Source organism: Cebus imitator, unplaced genomic scaffold, assembly GCF_001604975.1.
Source record: "Cebus imitator isolate Cc_AM_T3 unplaced genomic scaffold, Cebus_imitator-1.0 Scaffold2, whole genome shotgun sequence".
In the NCBI taxonomy this organism is placed as follows: Eukaryota; Metazoa; Chordata; class Mammalia; order Primates; family Cebidae; genus Cebus; species Cebus imitator.
Window position 1 is genome coordinate 379258 of NW_016107317.1, and position 18006 is coordinate 397263.

The 18006-nt window shown below is 42.5% G+C and overlaps 1 protein-coding gene across 3 annotated transcripts in view; it reads left to right on the forward strand.

Annotated features, from left to right (window-relative positions):
• Positions 1 to 18006, forward strand: part of BORCS5 (BLOC-1 related complex subunit 5) — a 90492-nt gene continuing 72486 nt past the window's right edge. The window contains exons 1-2 of one of the 3 annotated variants that reach the window (XM_017527978.2): positions 1 to 68; positions 4379 to 4522. In XM_017527978.2, the coding sequence (XP_017383467.1) occupies position 68; positions 4379 to 4522 (145 nt within the window). In that variant the 5' untranslated portion in view covers positions 1 to 67. Of the gene's footprint in view, positions 458 to 4378; positions 4523 to 18006 lie in introns of all 3 variants that reach the window. The other 2 variants (XM_017527969.2, XM_017527986.2) reach the window with 2 other exon arrangements.

An 18006-nucleotide genomic window follows, 5' to 3' on the forward strand; every position in this document is an offset into this window, starting at 1 on the left:
GACGGTTGGGCGTAGCCGGCACCGCCCATCCGCGTCCCGGAAGGAGCGAGCTTTCGGCGCCTGAACCAGTGAGTGAAAGCGGCGTCGTCCGCGGGCCGCAGGTGCGGCAACGCAAGCGTTATCTGCCTCTTCTCTTAGGGCTCCTCGAAAGGAGGAGGGCGAGCCGCGTGCGTTCGCGCCGCGCCTCCTTGGCGTTTCTGTTCCCCAAATAGGGCCTCTCCTCCCGCCGCCCAGGCCCCAGCGTGGACGGGTCGCGTCAGCCCCACAGATTAGTTTCGCCGCGGCGCGCAGATTCTGCCTTGCCTCCCCGTCCCGGTCCCTGGCCCCTGCTCTGTCGCCCGCCGCCGGAGCGGTGACAGCCCGGCCCGCCGTTCTTCTGCTGCCACCGCTGCCGGCACCATGGGCAGTGAGCAGAGCTCCGAGGCCGAGAGCCGACCCAACGATCTGAACTCCTCAGGTCGGTGTCCTAACCTCCCACCCTCCTCCAGCCCGCCCTGTCCGCTTGCAGAGCGCGGGCTGCCTCCCAGCCTACTGGGGTCTGGGACGGCGGACGGGAACGCACAGAAAGCCCTCATATCATGCTACTAGGGGAAAAAAAAAAGTCACCATCTGTCCTGGCCTCGATTCCCCTAATGGAAGTGCCTGTGACTGCAAGCTAAGCCAGTGTGGGCGCCGGTGCCCATTTATTTTCAAAACAGCCGTTTCTCCCAGCTACAGCCTACTGTTTAAAAGACGACCTAATTAATTTTTGGCTCTAGTGCGCATGGCTGATGTAGTGAGATTTGGCTCACACAGTGGATGGATTATAGGACCTCTAAGAACAGGCAGTTTCTTAAAAACAGGTTTTAGAGGTTTTCTGAAGGGGTATGTGATAGGTATCCACTTGCTTTGAACCCTTGATTGCAAAGGTCTCCAGAAACAGATTTTTCTTCTCAGAAGGTGTCTTGGTCCCTTTTCTAATATTGTAGAGGTTGGCCAGACAGGCTCCGGTGTTTTCCATTGTTGTCCCCTGTCCATGATTTTTAGATTCCTCTAAGCGTTTGAGAAAGAATGGGAGGATTATTGTGTTTGCAATATAGTGAGTGTTCAATAAATAAAACAGCTGATGTTTAATTGAGGACCATTTGCTGCTTTTTTTTGTTACCCACACACTCAGCTGGCAGTGCCTTGGATAAACTCCGGGATTGCTAATGCAAATTGGTTAAATCCGGGGCCTAAAAAGAGTCTCCGATTTTAGAAGTTCTCTATTCTTTATAGGCTCTGTAATTCAGAAATAGGCAAGCTAATAGATCTCAGGGTGTTTCACACTGAAGTGTGCCCTTCAAGACTAATTCAGACCTACATTCTGGGGGCTGGATTGGGGCAGCTTTGAATGGTGAGCAGCATCTACTAGCTTTGCTAAGTTTTTCTATTTCCTTGGAAGGCCCAGAATATCATATCTGTTATAACAAATATAATTATGAACACTTTCATTTTTGCCTCTGTGGCAGGATAGAAACATATTTTTGGGAGAAGAGGTGTGGCATCTTTTTAATATGTTTGCTTGCCGATGAACCAACAGCATTCACTCATTTCTGATGTTAGAATTTGCCTCTTCCTCTGTGCCAAGTACTTTACATATATTTACATGTAATTTTTGCAGTAATCCCATTTTACAGATAAGGTAGTAGAGGCTGGCAAGAATGTTTTGAAGTCCCGTTTCCTCTGGCATCTGGGGAAGGAGGAATCACACTTAATTTGTAGCAGGAGAAATTTCTGGCATGGCTTTTGTAAAATGTTAAGTAAATTACCAAAAGTGATTAAGAAATATTTCTTGAAAAGCAGCAGAGATTTTCCTAAAACAGTGAATGCTAAGTCTCGGGAGATGAGCTTCCAGGAGGCAAAGCAGTTCTATGGCATCCCTGGATTAACTTTTGAGATATGACTATAATGAGCCTGAGAATATTACCTTCTAGAGAGTAAAACACTTTAAAGATTCATTGTTGCCTCAGTCTGGAAGATATTTGGGGGAGGGGATGATTTTCGGTCTAGGTAGTTCTTTATAATTTGAATCACTTCCCTCTAAATAGATTACATTCTCCCAAGGAACCTGAATTGATCTCCCTCTTTGTCCGACCTCCAAATGTCTGATTTTTGCCTCAGCCTGGAATGGACTTACTGGCTATTTTTGCCCTTCTTGGACTAATGTTACAATTTTAAGAGTGAGGGTCTGTAGTCCTACCTACTCAGGGGGCCAGGTAGGACGATTGCTGGAGCCCAGGACTTTAAATCCAGCCTGGGCAATGTAGTGAGACCATGAATTTTTTTTTAAAATTAATTTTGAGACAGTCTCACTGTTGCCTAGCCTGGAGTGCAGTGGCATGATCCTGGCTGACTACAACCTCTGACTCCTGGGTTCAAGCAATTCTCATGTCTTAGCCTCTGGAGTAGCTGGGATTACAGGTGCCTGCCACCACTCCTGGCTAATTTTTGTATTTTTAGTAGAGATAGGGTTTCACCATTACTCAAGTGATCTGCCCACCTCGGCCTCCTGAAGTGCTGGGATTACAAGTGTGAGCCACCGTGCCCAGCCACCTTGACTCAAAAAAAAAAGTGAGGAGGCTGAAGCCTCAGGAATAGGCCCATCATTTGGGGTTGAGACAGGGTTTTTTCTGGACTTACTAAACATAGCTGACCTGATGTGGTAGGGTACATAGACAGCTTTGCAACTACAGTGTCGCAGAGATGGGCCTTGTGTGCCATTAACTTACAGATCTCTAATTCCTTTGCTAACTGCCTCTACCTCTGTTGACTTCGGGCAAGTCACAGCCAAATTATGTACCCTTTATTTCTCATTTTAGAAATAGGCTATATATCAAGATAGCAGGAGATTTAAAGGAGAAAGTAAAAACAATCTGTCTATACTTTTGTGTGCTGAAAACGAAAGAAATTCATTCATATTATATAATCCTGTAATGGGCTGGGTGCAGTGGCTCATGCCTGTAATCCCAGCATTTGGGGAGGCTGAGGCAGGTGGATCACAAGGTCAGGAGTTCAAACCAGCCTGGCCAATATGGTAAAACCACAGCTCTACTAAAAACATAAAAATTAGCCAGGGGTGGTGGTGCATGCCTCTAGTCCCAGCTACTCTGGAGGCTGAGGGAGGAGAATTACTTGAACCCAGGAGGCAAAGGTTGCAGTGAACCGAGATTGTGTCACTGTACTCCAGCCTAGGTGACAGAGCAAGACTCCGCCTCAAAATCCTGTAATGTCTGGAGTTTGTGGTTGTTGTTTTGTTTATTGAGACTCTTCCTCTCTTACCCATGCAGTGGTGTGATCATGGCCCGCTGCAGCCTTGACCTCCTAGGCTCAAGTGATCTTCCCATCCCAGCTTCCCAAGTAGCTGGGACTACAGCATGCACCACCACACCTGGCTAATTAAAATTTTTTTTTTTGTAGAGACAGGGTCTTATTATGTTGCCCAGGTTGATCTTGAACTCCTGGACTCCAGTGATCCTCTCACCTCAGCCTCTCAAAGTGCTGAGATTACAGGCATGAGCCACCACACCCAGCCTCAGTTGCGTTTTTTTTGTTTTTTTTTTGTTTTTTTTGAGACAGAGTCCCACTCTGTTGTCCAGGCTTGAGTGCAGTGGCACCATCTCAGTTCACTGCAACCTCTTTCCTCTCAGGCTCAAGTGATTCTCCTGCCTCAGTCTCGTGAGTAACTGGGATTACAGGCATGTGCCACCACGCCCGGCTAATTTTTGGTTTTTTTTTTTTTTTTTTTNTTTTTTGAGATGGAGTTTCGCTCTTGTTACCCAGGCTGGAGTGCAATGGCGCGATCTCGGCTCACCGCAACCTCCGCCTCCTGGGTTCAGGCAATTCTCTTGCCTCAGCCTCCTGAGTCGCTGGGATTACAGGCACGCACCACCATGCCCAGCTGATTTTTTGTATTTTTAGTAGAGACGGGGTTTCACCATGTTGACCAGGATGGTCTCGATCTGTTGATCTCGTGATCTACCCACCTCGGCCTCCCAAAGTGCTGGGATTGCAGGCATGAGCCACCGCACCCAGCCCTAATTTTTGTATTTTTAGTAGAGGCAGGGTTTCACCATGTTGGCCAGGCTAGTCTCAAACTCCTGACCTCAGGTGATCTGCCCTCCCTGGTGTTCTGCTGGGATTATAGGCAGGAGCCACTGTGCCTGGCTCCAGCCTAAGGTTTAAAAAATACTATAGAAAATAGTTTGTATAATTTATTCCCTGCCACCCCAACCCCCGTTGCAAAATAGCTCCATTGTATAAAATTTTTTTTTTTAATCACTACACCAAAAACTGCTTTGGTGAGGCAGAGGTACCTAACCTAATATGCATTTCCTAAGCAGTGTAACTTTATTTTCAGTGACTCCTTCACCAGCCAAGCATAGAGCCAAGATGGATGATATTGTGGTTGTAGCTCAGGGCTCCCAGTCCTCACGGAATGTCAGCAACGATCCCGATGTCATCAAGTTGCAAGAGATTCCAACCTTCCAGCCCCTTTTGAAAGGTAAAGGATTGTATTTTGTTTTATCTGAACTTGCTCGAGAGGTTTGTGTAGCCCTACTACTTTCTCCCTATATATCCGTGTGCCTTGCTTTCTCATCTCCTTTAGGTCTTTACTTAAAATGGCATCTTCTCAGGGAAGCCTTTCTTGATTTCCCTAATTAAAATTGCAGCCCCTGTCCCTACCTGTTTTCCTCTATAGCACTTAATTACCATTGACCTACTGCAAATTCCTTTACTGTCTGTATTTCTCTGTTAGAATGTGAGCTCCATGATGGCTGGTATTTTCTCTTTTGCTCACTGTTGAATTCCTACCACTTGAAATAGAACCTGGTATAAGATAGGGACTAAGGAAGTGAATGAATGAGGTTGGAAATGGCCCTTCCTTGTTATACTCCCATGAAAAGATTTTGATTCATATTTGTGATCTGGACAGTGGGTGGACTAGTTCAGATCCATAGAGAAAATCTCCATCACTACTGATACACTTGTAATTAATCCTGGCGGCTTTTTTCTTTTTTATGAGATGGAGTTTCACTCTTGTTACCCAGGCTGGATGCAATGGTGTGATCTCGGCTCACCACAACCTCTGCCTCCCGGGTTCAAGCAGTTCTCCTCCCTCAGCCTCCTAAGTAGCTGGGATTACCGGCATGCACCGCCATGCCCAGCTAATTCTAATTTTGTACTTTTAGTAGAGACAGGGTTTCTCCATGTTGGTCAGGCTGGTCTTGAACTTCAGACCTCACGTTATCCGCCTGCCGTGGACTCCCAAAGTGCTGGGATTATAGGCATGAGCCACTGTGCCTGTTGTTGGCTGTTTTATGTGAGAGAAGAATGTGTGTTTGAGAAGAGAGGTTACCCACCCAATTAGGATGTATTGTGGCAGTTACCTTTTGACATGAAGGCCATAACTTTATAATGTTCATATCTCCATTAAGTAGTGGAGATGATTTTATATTAACTGGTGTTTCTGCTATAAGAGTCTTTCAGTTTCCTCTTCCCTCGCTTCCCGAATGAAGATTAGGAAATAATGAGCATAAGACCCTGGTTTACTTAACTTGGCATAATACAATGTAAAACATCTTACATTATTACCTCGGTTGGTATCCGAGTTACGGCAGCAAAATAAAGAAAAAAAGGAAAAAAAATTACATTTCCATAACTTTGCATTAAAATGCCCCTCCTCATACATATATCATCCCTTTAATTCTTGTATCATTAAATGTGTTTCACTGATTGGGGTAAGATCATGCAGCTGACATATAGAGAAGTTGACCTTGAACCTTCTTCATTGATGTCAAATTCTGTATTACACTGTTCAACACTATTTACAAAACAAAAATGATGCTTTATAGATGATCCATATATTGTCTCATTCTTACCAGAGCTTCATCTGTTTCACAGATAAGGAAATACAAGCTTTCAATTTCTTCCCTACAGGTTCAGGATTAGACTTTAGTAACCATTTTGGCTTCCTTTTTTTTTTTTTTTTTTTTTTTTTTTTTTTTTTTTTTTTTTGCCACCCAGGCTTGAGTGTAATGACGCGGCTCATTGCAACCACCGCCTCCTGGGTTCAAGCGATTCCCTTGCCTCAGCCTCCTGAAGTAGCTGGGATTACTGATGCACTGCTAAATTTGTTTTTTTTATTTTTAGTAGACGGGGTTTCACCATGTTGGCCAGGCTGGTCTTGAACTCCTGACCTCAGATGATCCATCCCCTTCAGCCTCCCAAAATGCTGGGATTACAGGTGTGAGCTACCATGCCCGGCCTACTCATCTTCTTAGTTTTCATGATTTTGAGGAATAATGTGATTCTCTAAAGAAGCCAACAATATAGTAGGGCATGGTGGCTCACATCTGTAATTTCAGCACTTTGGGAGGGTAAGGCAGGAGGATCACTTGAGTTCAAGAGTTCAAGACCAGCCTGGGCAACATAGTGAGACTCTGTCTCTACAGGTAATACAAAAAATTAGCCAGGCATGGTGGCACATGCATGTCATCCCTGCTACTTGGGAAGCTGTTGTAGGAGGATTGTTTAAGCCCAGGAGGTTGAGGGTGTAGTGAACAGTAGTCATGTCACTACATACGAGCCTAGGTGACAGAGCGAGACCCTTTCTCAAAAACAAAATAACCCGGCCAGGCACAGTGGCTCACGCCTGTAATCTTAGCACTTTGGGAGGCTGAGGTAGATAGATCTTAAGGTCAGAAGATGGAGACCATCCTGGCTAACACAGTGAAACCCTGTCTCTACTAAAAATACAAAAAATTAGCTGGATGTGGTGGTACATGCCTGTAGTACCAACTAATCAGGAGGCTGAGGCAGGAGAAGGGCTTGAACCTGGGTGGCGGAGGTTGCAGGGAGCCGAGATCACACTATTGCACGCCAGCCTGGGCGACAGAGCAAGACTCCATCTCAAAAAAAAAAAAAAAAGCCAACATTAATGAAATTTCCATCTTTACATTTACTTGTACAATCAGATTAAAAGACATAGATGGCTTTTATTTTTAGAAATTTAGAGTTGGACACTGTGTTCTATAAACGTCCCTTCTGGAGTTGCATATAGTGCTGCCCACAATCCCACAACCAGAGTTTTCATACCCCTGTTTCGTGTTATTTTCGTCCTCTCTTCTCCTAAACTCTTCTAGACCTGGATGGGACCTTATGTGACCAACCCTTGTCTCCACTTTAGGGAAATACTCAACATAGTAAATAGAAGTTTGAAATATAGTTAATACTTTTCAGGGATTAGCTTTTTAGTCATTTGAAATATAACTGACTTTTGTACAACTTGGGGGTTAGGGGTATTCCCTTTCCAATCATGCAGTAAAAAAATTTGCATATAGGCTGGGTATGGTGGCTCACACCTGTAATCCAGCATTTTGGGAGGCCAAGGTGGGCCGATCACTTGAGGTCAGGAGTTCAAGACCAGCCTGCTAATATGATGAAATCCGTTTCTACTAAAAATACAAAAAATTAGTTGGGCATGGTGGTGTGCACCTGTAATAATCCCAACTGCTTGGGAGGCTGAGGCAGGAGAATTGCTTGAGCCAGGGAGGTGGAGGTTGCAGTGAGCCAAGATCTAGACATTGCACTCCAGCTTGGGCAACAAGAGCGAATCTCCATCTCAAAAAAAAACAAAAACAAAAATCTACCTATAACTTTGAACTTACCCAAAACTTAACTACTAATAGCCTTCTTTTTAGTAGAGGCCTTACTGATAGCATAAACAGTTGATTAACACATCTTTTGTGTTATATGCATTATAAACTGCATTGTTACAATAAAGTAAACTAGAGAAAAGAAAATGTATTAGGAAAATTATAAGGAAGGCCGGGCGCGGTGGCTCATGCTTGTAATCCCAGTACTTTGGGAGGCTGAGGTGGGTGGATCACTTCAGGTCAGGAATTTGAGACCAGCCAGGCCACCATAGTGACACCCGTCTCTACTAAAATTACAAAAATTAGGTGGGTGTGGCGGTGTGCACCTAGAGTCCCAGCTACTTGGGAGGCTGAGGCATGAGAATTGCTTGAACCTGAGAGGTGGAGGTTGCAGTGAGCCCACATTGTGCCACTGCACTCCAGCCTAGGTGATGGAGCAAGACTTGGTCTCAAAAAAAAGAAAATTATAAGGAAGAAAAAGTATATTAACTAATCATTAGGTGGAAGTAGATCATCATAAAGGTCTTCATCATTGTCTTCATGCTGAGTTGGCCGAGAAGGAGGAAAAGGAGGGGTTGGTTTTGCTATCTTAGGGATAGCAGAGGCAGAAGAAGATCCTCATATAAGTGGACCCATGTCGTTCAGACCCATGTTGTTCAAGGGTCAACTGTAATTCGTTTTATGATAATCACCAGTAGGGGAAATATCTAGGAGAAGACTTGGTGTTAAGAGAAGCTAACCTCAGATTTAAAGTCATCGCTGAAGGCTGGGCTTGGTGGCTCACACCTGTAATCCTAGCACTTCGGAAGGCCAAGGTGGTTGGATCACCTGAGCATAGGAGTTCGAGGCTAGCCTGGCCAACATGGCACAACCCTGTCTCTACAAAAAAATACAAAAATTAGCTGGGCATGGTGTTGCACACCTGTAGTTCTAGCTACTCAGGAAGTTGAGGTGGGAGTATTGCTTGAGCCCGAGAGGTGGAGGTTGGAGCAAGCCAAGAGTGCATCATGGCACTCCAATCTAGGCAACAGAGCGAGACTGTGTCTCAAAATAAATAATCACTGAGTGCCCTAAAAGTGAATAATTAATGTGATGCAGTTAATTCAGTGCAATGCAACTGGACCTAGTTGCATTGATAAATGAGTTTTATCTGGAACTTTGCCACCAACTATTATGTTGTCCTGGCTTTGTTTTTCCACCTCTTTGAGCCTTGGTTATTAAGAACACTGAGAATAGGTGTGGGAAGGAGGAAGGTTAGTAAGGAGCAGGTTACAGGAAGAGGTTATCTGGGATTTGGTTAAGGAAGGTAGAGATAAGATCATGGCTCACTGCAGCCTTGACCTCCTGGGCTTAAGCGATCCTCCCACCTCAGCTTCCAGAGTAGTTGGGACTACAGTGTGCACCACCACACCCGGCTAATTAAAAGAAATGTTTTTTTGTAGAGACAGGGTGTCACTATGTTACCCATGTTGGTCTCGAGCTCCGGACTCCCGTGCTCCTCCCACAGTGCTGAAACTACAGGCATGAGCCACCATGCCCTGCTGCGATTTAAAAAATAATACAGAAAGTAGTTTCTATAATTCATCCCTCCCCACTCCCACTTGATGAGAGTGGTATCAATCTAGAAATGGCAACATGTGGCTGTGGCCAGACTATAGCAAACAAAAAGCCAGTGAGCATTTAAGGTGATGCTCATGTTTCACTTGTGAAGACGAAACATCTTGGGCTGTGATTAGGAAAGATAAGCAAAGGGGAATAATATTGGGTGGAAATGATAAGTATAATTATAACAGTTGTATCTTATTCTCCCCCCCATACTTCTACATAATAGCTATTGTTCTTTCCTTTTTTTGGGGATGGAGTCTTGCTCTTGTCACCCAGGCTGGAGTGCAATGGCATGATCTCGGCTCACTGCAACCTCCACCTCCTAGGTTCAACTGATTCTCCTGCCTCAGCCTCCTGAGTAGCTGGAATTACAGGCGCCCACTACTATGCCCAAATAATTTTTGTATTTTTAGTAGAGACAGGATTTTGCTATGTTGGCCAGGCTAGTCTTGAACTCCTGACCTTGTGATCCGCCTGACTCAGCCTCCCAAAATGCTGGATTTACAGGCGTGAACCACCATGCCCGGCCATTCTTTTCATTTTTATAGATTAAAATATTGAGGCCTAGAGGGCTTAAATTAATTGCCTAAAATCACATGGCTGTAAGTTATAGCACATTTTAAGATTGCATCAGGACGTAGAATAAGACTTAGTTTCCGAATGTAGCAAAGCCCATTATAAAAATCACTAGGATGTACTGGGAACTTGCGTGGTGAGTATGAGGTTGTTTGGGTTTTTAGGTGCAGCATTTGTTGCAGAGCCTCCTGCTTTGACATTGTTCTGCCTGATAATTAAAAGCCCTGCCCTCTGCCTGCTGGGCTGCTGCAGGGGCCACGCATCACTGTCGCCTTTATACTCTGATCTCTTTTTCTCCTTTTCCTGCTTTCAGGATGAGGCCATTCCTCAAAATAGTAAAAAGGCCACACAGTGAAGGCTGTACCCCCCAGGTTTGATTTCAGAAAGCTTTTATTCAAGTTAATGACAGTTTATTCTTTCAAAACAATATATTCAAGTATTACACAGAGTTCACTATTGTTTCATAATGTCATATGATGTAATGCTAATGCTGGTGGGTGATCTGCAGAGGCAGTGGCTGGGCGAGTTTGGGGCTATTTGTATGACTGAGGTAATGTTTGCATTTTTAATAAGCAAGCAGATTCTTTAGCCTTAACCCTTTTGCATAAATATACCAGAGTATAATTTATGCTCCATAATCCAAATATCTGTTCATTTTTTTTTTTTTTTTGGTCAAAGGGATTTCTTTTTTTCATAGCAATGTCTGAATTAGCAATTTATTTTTACAGGTAAAGCATTTTATAGGAAATGAAAGATTAGAAAATTAGAAAGTAACCACAAATGGCCATGACAGAACACAAAGGCAAAATAGTAGATTTCATGTAAGTTCGCAAGATCCCGAGAAGTTAACAAACCCTGTAGATTTCTTAAAATTCAACCACTTACATTTTTTAAGGAATCCCACTCTATTGTTTGTCATTCTATAGAAATGAAATATTTACAAGAGAAAGGTAATATTGTTGGTGTTTTATATATAAAAGTTACAAAAATAATTGTTCTTAGTAGATGAATATATGCGTATTTACACACGTGTGCATGTGACATTCTTTGTAAGTGAGCTACCATTTTTGTTACTGACTTTGGGTACAACATAGGAGACTATCTTGCTGCCTAAGGAAGGGACTGTCCTTGTTACTAGCAAGGAAAATCAAATATACAGTGTAGATAATGAAGTAATACTCAGCAGCTTTGTTGGGAGTTTGGTGTTTGGTTGTTAAGAACATGATGCATATGAAGCAGATTTTGATAATTAAGAAGAGCCTAGGGCTTTTCTTAGTGGAGGGAAATCTCATGGAACAGCAGTGCAAGCTTTCAAATCACACACATTGAGAATTAGAGCTTGAAAGTGTAGCTAGGGAAGAATGAAGCTATGGAAAAAGAGTGATAAGGAGGGCATGATGGAGCTAGATTTCAAATGACCAGTTTCTTCATATCCTTCTGTCATCTGGACAAGTAAGTCTTTGCATTCATCAGACGTCTGCCTCTACCAGCTGTCAGGCCTTATCATTGCATTGGAAAATGGCAGCCAAAGGAGGAGACAAGAGAATGGATCTTAATCAGAGCCACAGACTTCTCTGAATGGCTTAAAGGTAATCTCTAAACCCAGGGGTGATCCTAAGTATGTTTTTCCCCAAATACCGTATTTGAAAGATTGATGACTTATTTCTGATTACTTTATAGATTTGTATTTGTAATAGCTCTGCAGTTAAGCTTTTAAACATGGCTATTCAGAGAAGTGTGAGTTGTGTGTAAAAATAAAAACAAATAAATGTGGCTGTTTACCAGCATTGTGTTAACCTTAGGAGAGTGGGAAGTACCAGGTGAATGGTTACTTTCAACTGACTGAGAAACAAGTCTCACCAGAACACCCTTCGTTTTTCCCTTACTCCCATGAATCTCTGTATGCCTGCATCCATTCTTGTTTCTTTCCCTTAAATCTCAGAGAAAGTATCCATGCCTTTCTCTGAAACTTAATGCCATTGTGTTTTACTCTTTTCATTTACTGGGACTTTGCTCCTGCTCTTTTTTTTTGGTCTAGCAACTAGCTTATTGGACCTCTTTCTTGTTCAGATATTCAGCTCTTCCCATCTTAGAAACAGAAGAGACGAATGCATCCGATTTAGTTGCCCTCCTGACTATCATGCTTTCTCTTTTCTCATTGCTGCTGCCAAACTTACTGACTCCATGGCTGCCACATGCTGTCCCTACCTCCTTGATACCTCTGCAATTCAGGAAGTTCTTGTGAGCAGGCTCTCATACATCATTTCATGCATATTTGCTTCTTTGGAGGATTACTCGTGTTTTCTTTTCATGCCTGAAGTTTTTTTCTCAGTCCACATCCTCCTCCTCTTTTCCATATTTAACATAGGTTTCTATCCCACTTATTAAAACTCCCTTCCTTTAGCTTCTGATACCTCCTGCCCATTGGTATTCTGGTGTTTTTTGTTGTTGTTGTTGTTTTTTAATCTACTCGTTAGCCTCTATTCCTTTCTGCACAGCATTTTTCCTAGTGCCTTTTTTGGAAAACCAAGATTCTAAGAGTCTTGAGTATTCTGAAATACAGTTATCGAGATGATCATTAGACTCTGTCATCAACTTCAACTTTTTTTTCTTTTTTTTTTTTTTTTTTTTTTTTTTTTTTTTTTTTTCCTGAGATGGAGTCTTGATTGGTCACCCAGGCGGGAGTGCAGTGGCACAATCATAGCTCACTGCAGCCTTGACCTCCCGGGCTCAAGTGATCTTCCTACCTCAGCCTTGCAAGGAGCTGGGGACCACAGATGGCTAATTTTTTTTTTTTAAGTTAGAGACAGGGTGTCACTTTGTTGTCCAGGCTGGTCTCAAGCTCCTGGGCTCAAGCAGACCTCCTGCCCTGGCCTCTCAGAGCACTGAGATTATAGGTGTTAGCCATTGCACCTGGCCAACTTCAACTTCTTGCTCTGTTTGTCCATGCAGTCAAGTATTGTTACTTTAAATTCAGCATATTCAATCTTCTGCCTGTGTATTATGTATTTATTCATTTTATTCAACAAACACAGGATCTTATTGGGCAAGTAATGTACACTTGAAAAGAATGTGTTCTGTGGTTAATGGATGTGGTGTTCTATAAATATCAATTAGGTCTAGAAATGGTGATGTTCAAATCTTATGTGTCCATACTGATTTATTTCATTAGTTTGATTACTTAATGAAAGAGAGGCATTCAAATATCCAGCCATTTTTGTTAATTTGTCTATTCCATGTATTCTGTTGGTTTCTAGTTTGTGTGTTTTGAAAGTCTATTATTAGGCATATATACATTAATTATATTGATCCTTCCATCTTTATGAAAATGTCCTATTTATGTGTTATTACCCTTGTCTTGTAGTCGTCTTATATCAATATAGCCACTCCAGCTTTCTTACACTAACTATTTGCGTAGTATACCTTTTACTATTCTTATTTTTATCTGTGTCTTTGTATTTAAAGGGCATCTCTTGTAGACAGCATATAGTAGGGTTTTGCTTTTGTATCTAGGCTGATAGTGTGCCTTTTAATTGGTGTGTAAATTGATAATGGTTGGATTTAGGTCTCCCATTTTGCTCTTCATTTTCTATTTGTGCTGTGTGCGTTTGGTTACTTTTGTACTCCTTTCCTGCCTCCTTTGAAGATCAATTGCATTTTTTTTTTTTTTTTTTTTTTTTTTTTACTTTTTTTTTTTTTTTTTTTTTTTTTTTTTTTTTTTTAGTACGTATTTCATTTTAGTTTCTTTTTTGGGTTTTTAAGTTGTACTCCTTTGCATTTTATTTTAGTGGTTGCTCTAGAGGTTACAATAATATTAATTTATCATAGTTCATTCAGAATTACTATTGTATCACTTCAGGTAAAATGTAAGAACCTTTCAATGGTGTGGTTTCATTCACCCCCTCCTCCTTTTTTTTTTTGGAGAAAAAGTCTTGCTCTGTGGCCCCGACAGGAGTGCACTGGCACAATCTCAGCAACTCACTACAGCCTCTGCCTCCCCAGTTCAAGCGATTCTTGTGCCTCAGCCTCCTGAGTAGCTGGGACTGCAGGTGTGCATCACCATGCCTGGCTAATTTTTTTATTTTTAGTAGAGACAGAGTTTCACCATGTTGGTCAGGCTGGTCTCAAACTTCTGATCTCAGGTGATCTGCCTGTCTTGGCCTCCCAAAATGCTGGTATTACAGGCATAAGGCAGTATGCCTGGCCCACCCTCACTTCTTTGTGCTATTGCTTTCCTGTATATTACATCTACATACATTAGAAATCCCATAGTGGTTTTACACACACACACACACACACACACACACACGTATTTGTTTTAAACAATAATACCTCTTTTGAAGAGATTAAGAGAAGAAAATAACTATATAGAGAATGTGATGTTTATGCACATACTTAACATTTCCAGAATTCCTAATCCCTTTCTCCAGTTTCCATTTGATGTCATTTATTTTTAGTTTGAAGGACTTCTTTTAGCATATCTTGCAGTACAGGTCAGCTGGAAAAAAGTTCTGTTTTTATCTGTCTGAAATTTTTTTTGGTCTGCTTTTGTTATAAAGCCATTTTTTGGTGTAATTACTAAGTTCTTGAAGAGATATTGTGAGGCTCCATGAAATCTCATTTTTTAATCTACCTTTATTTCACCAATTATAATATCTATTGATATTTCTTGCTTGAATTAGTTATGCTGTGATGGCTGCCAAATAGCTGTTTTTTAATTTTATCATTCTTTCTATATTTATTACTTTATATTCTACTGCAAAGTAGAATATTTATTTATTCAAATCAGTGTGGAATAGTCAACTCCTATTTTATCCAGAGTTGTGTATAATCTGTTACTATTTGTTTTCAATCTCAAAATGTTCCAAAATTGGCCAGTGACAGCATCTTCAGTCTAACTTACTGTGTCCTTTTAACATAGTCTCCTTATTGTTTGAAAATGTCTCTATTTTCTGGCACAATATAACGTTCCAAACTTACCTTGTTCTTCTATGGTCCCAGCCCTAGAATCAGGCATTTCTTAAAGGAACCATGGTTCTTTTAGTGGAGGGTGGTATTTAGAATCCATTTCGAGACCTTCTCAGAAGTTTTAGCTAGGGAATCCGTAGATACACACCACATATCTACGCCTGTGTTTATTTTTATTTGTTCATATATTTGGCAACAGGATCTTGCCCTTTCACCCTGGCTGGAGTACAGTGGCACAGTCATGGCTCACTGCAGCTGTGACCTCCTGGGCTCAAGGACTCCTCCTACCTCAGGCTCCTAAGTGGCTGAGACTACAGGTGTGTGCTACCACACCCAGCTAATTTTTTTGTACTTTTTGTAGCGGTGGGGTTTCCCAGTGTTGCCTAGACTAGTCTCAAACTCCTGGGCACAAGCAGCCCACCCACCTCAGCCTCCCAAAGTGCTGGGATTACAGGCATGAGCCACCATGCCTGGCCTGTATTTTCTATGTATTGAAAATGATGAGTTCATGCGAATGTGTTCTCTGTTCTTTGATCCCGTAGGTTTGTACTTATTTATTTATTTATTTATTGAGACAGAGTCTTGCTCTGTAGCCCAGGCTGGAGTGCAGTGGTGCTGATCTTGGCTCACTGCAACCTCCGCCACCTGGGTCCTGGTTCAAGTGATTCTCCTGCCTCAGCCTCCCAAGTAGCTGGGATTACAGGCTTGTGCCACCATGCCCAGCTAATTTTTGTATTTTTAGTAGAGACAGGGTTTCACCATGTTGGCCAGGCTGGTCTCGAACTCCTGACCTCGTGATCCACCTGCCTAGGCCTCCCAAAGTGCTGGGATTACAAGCATGAGTCACCGCACCCGGCCAGTTTGTACTTTTAATCAAATACTTTGGTCATTATGTCTTCCAATATTTTCTGCTCCCACCTCCCGCTTTTTGTGGGACTCCAATTCTGTGTTAGGCCACTTGCTGTTTTCTCATAGGACACTGACATGCCTTTCAATTTTTATTTTTAGTCTTTTCCTTTCTGTTTTTACTTTGGATAATTTTTACTGCTGTGTTTCCATGTTTAGTGGTCTTTTTTTTCCATCATGTCTGTTCTGCTTTTAATCTCATCCAAGGTGTTTTTAATTTCAGATGCTGTATTTTTCAGCTTTAGAATCTCCTCCTTGAATGTCTTTTGCTTCTTTGCTTATAATAATGCTTATGTTTTCCTGTACTCTTTAAACATATGAGTACATTTATTTTATTTTATTTATTTATTTTGAGATGGAGTTTCTGTCTTGTTGCCCAGGCAGGAGTGCAATGACGTGATCTCAGCTCACTGCAACCTCCACCTCCTGAGTTCAGGCATTCTCGTGCCTTAGCCTCCTGAGTAGCTGGGATTACAGACGCCCATCACCACACCTAGCTAATTTCTGTATTTTTAGTAGAGACGGGGTTTTTCCATGTTGACCAGGCTGGTCTCAAACTCCTGACCTCAGTTGATTTGCCTGCCTTGGCCTCCCAAAGTGTTGGGATTAGAGTGCATTAATGTTAATTTTTTTTTTTTTTTTTAGATGAAGTCTCACTCCATAGCCCAGGCTGTAGTACAGTATTGCGATCACAGCTCACTGCAACTTCCCCCAGGTCCTGGTTTAAGCAATTCTCCTTCCTCAGCTCTCCCAAGTAGCTGGGATTACAGGCACGAGCCCCCATGCCCAGCTAATTTTTGTATTTTTTAGAGAGACAGCATTTCACCATGTTGGCCAGTCTGGTCTTGAATTCCTGACCTCGTGATCCACCCACCTCGGCCTCCCAAAGTGCCAGGATTACAGGCATGAGCCTGTAAGGTCAGGCACTGTGCCTGACCTTAAAATTTACTTTATTAAATTTTTTTCTTTTAGAGACAGGATCCTGCTCTGTTGCCCTGGCTAGAGTGCAGTGGCACCATCGTGGCTCACTGCAGCCTCAACGCCCCAGGGCTCAAGTGATCCACCTGCTTCAGTCCACCAAAGTGTTGGGATTACAGGCACGTACCAACATACCCAACCTGGATTTCATTTTATTCCTTTAAGGATATCAGACTTTATTCTAGCATATGCCTATGGTTAAGTTACTTATTAAGTTACCTGTAGTCATTTGGACCCTTCGCATGCTTTCTTTTAAATATCGTTAGGGCTTATCTAGTGCAGTCTTTGTCTAGTTTAATTTAGCCTCACTACTAACGTGAAAGCCTTCTGAGTACTCTACCTGTTTTTAATCCATATTTTTCTATCCAATACCACTTTTTCCATTTTACTTAAGGGTTTCGTGCCAGCAGCCTTTAATTAGTCATTCATTTCTGCAACATATGGATAAACACCTGCTAAGGGCCTGGTATGGTCTGACAGTACAGACAAAAAAATAGAAGCATAGTTGCTGCCTTTAGGACCTTATTGTTTTGTGATCAATTTAGACAGGTAGGTACTCGTAATAAAATCATATTAGTAATACTGGCCACGTATCCCAAAGAGTAGATAAACATGGAGGAGATAATTATTAATTTGGCCTGGGAATTTCAGGCAGGCTTCCCAGAGGAAGTAACATTGAGCCGAACTTTGAGGGATGAGTAGGAGGTAGCCACATAGAGAAGGCAGGGTTGCAGAGGTATTCTTTTTTTTTTTTTTTTTTGAGACAAAGTCTCACTCTGTTGCCCAGGCTGGAGCGCAGTGGCAGTGGCACAGTCTCGGTTCACTGCAACCTCTGCCTCAACCTCCCGAGTAGCTGGGATTACAGGTGCCTGCCACCATGCCTGGCTAATTTTTGTATTTTTACAAGAGATGGGGTTTCACCATCTTGGCCAGGCTGACCTTAACTCTTGACCTTGTGATCCACCCACCTCAGCCTACCAAAGTGTTGGGATTACAGGTATGAGCCACTGTGCCTGGCCGAGGGTATTCTTAGTTTAAAACTCTTCTATATATATATTTTAAAGGATATAATTAAAAGATGCTGGCCAGGCACAGCGGCTCATGCCTCTAATCTGAGCACTTTGGGAGGCCAAGGTGGGAGGGTTTCTTGAGCCTAGGAGTTCGAGACCAGCCTGAACATGGTGAGACCACCCCGTCTCACACACAAAAAAAAAGTTTAGCTGGGTGTGGTAGTGCACACTTGTACTCCCAGCTACTTGGGAGGCTGAGGCCAGAGGATTGCTTGAGCCTAGGAGAT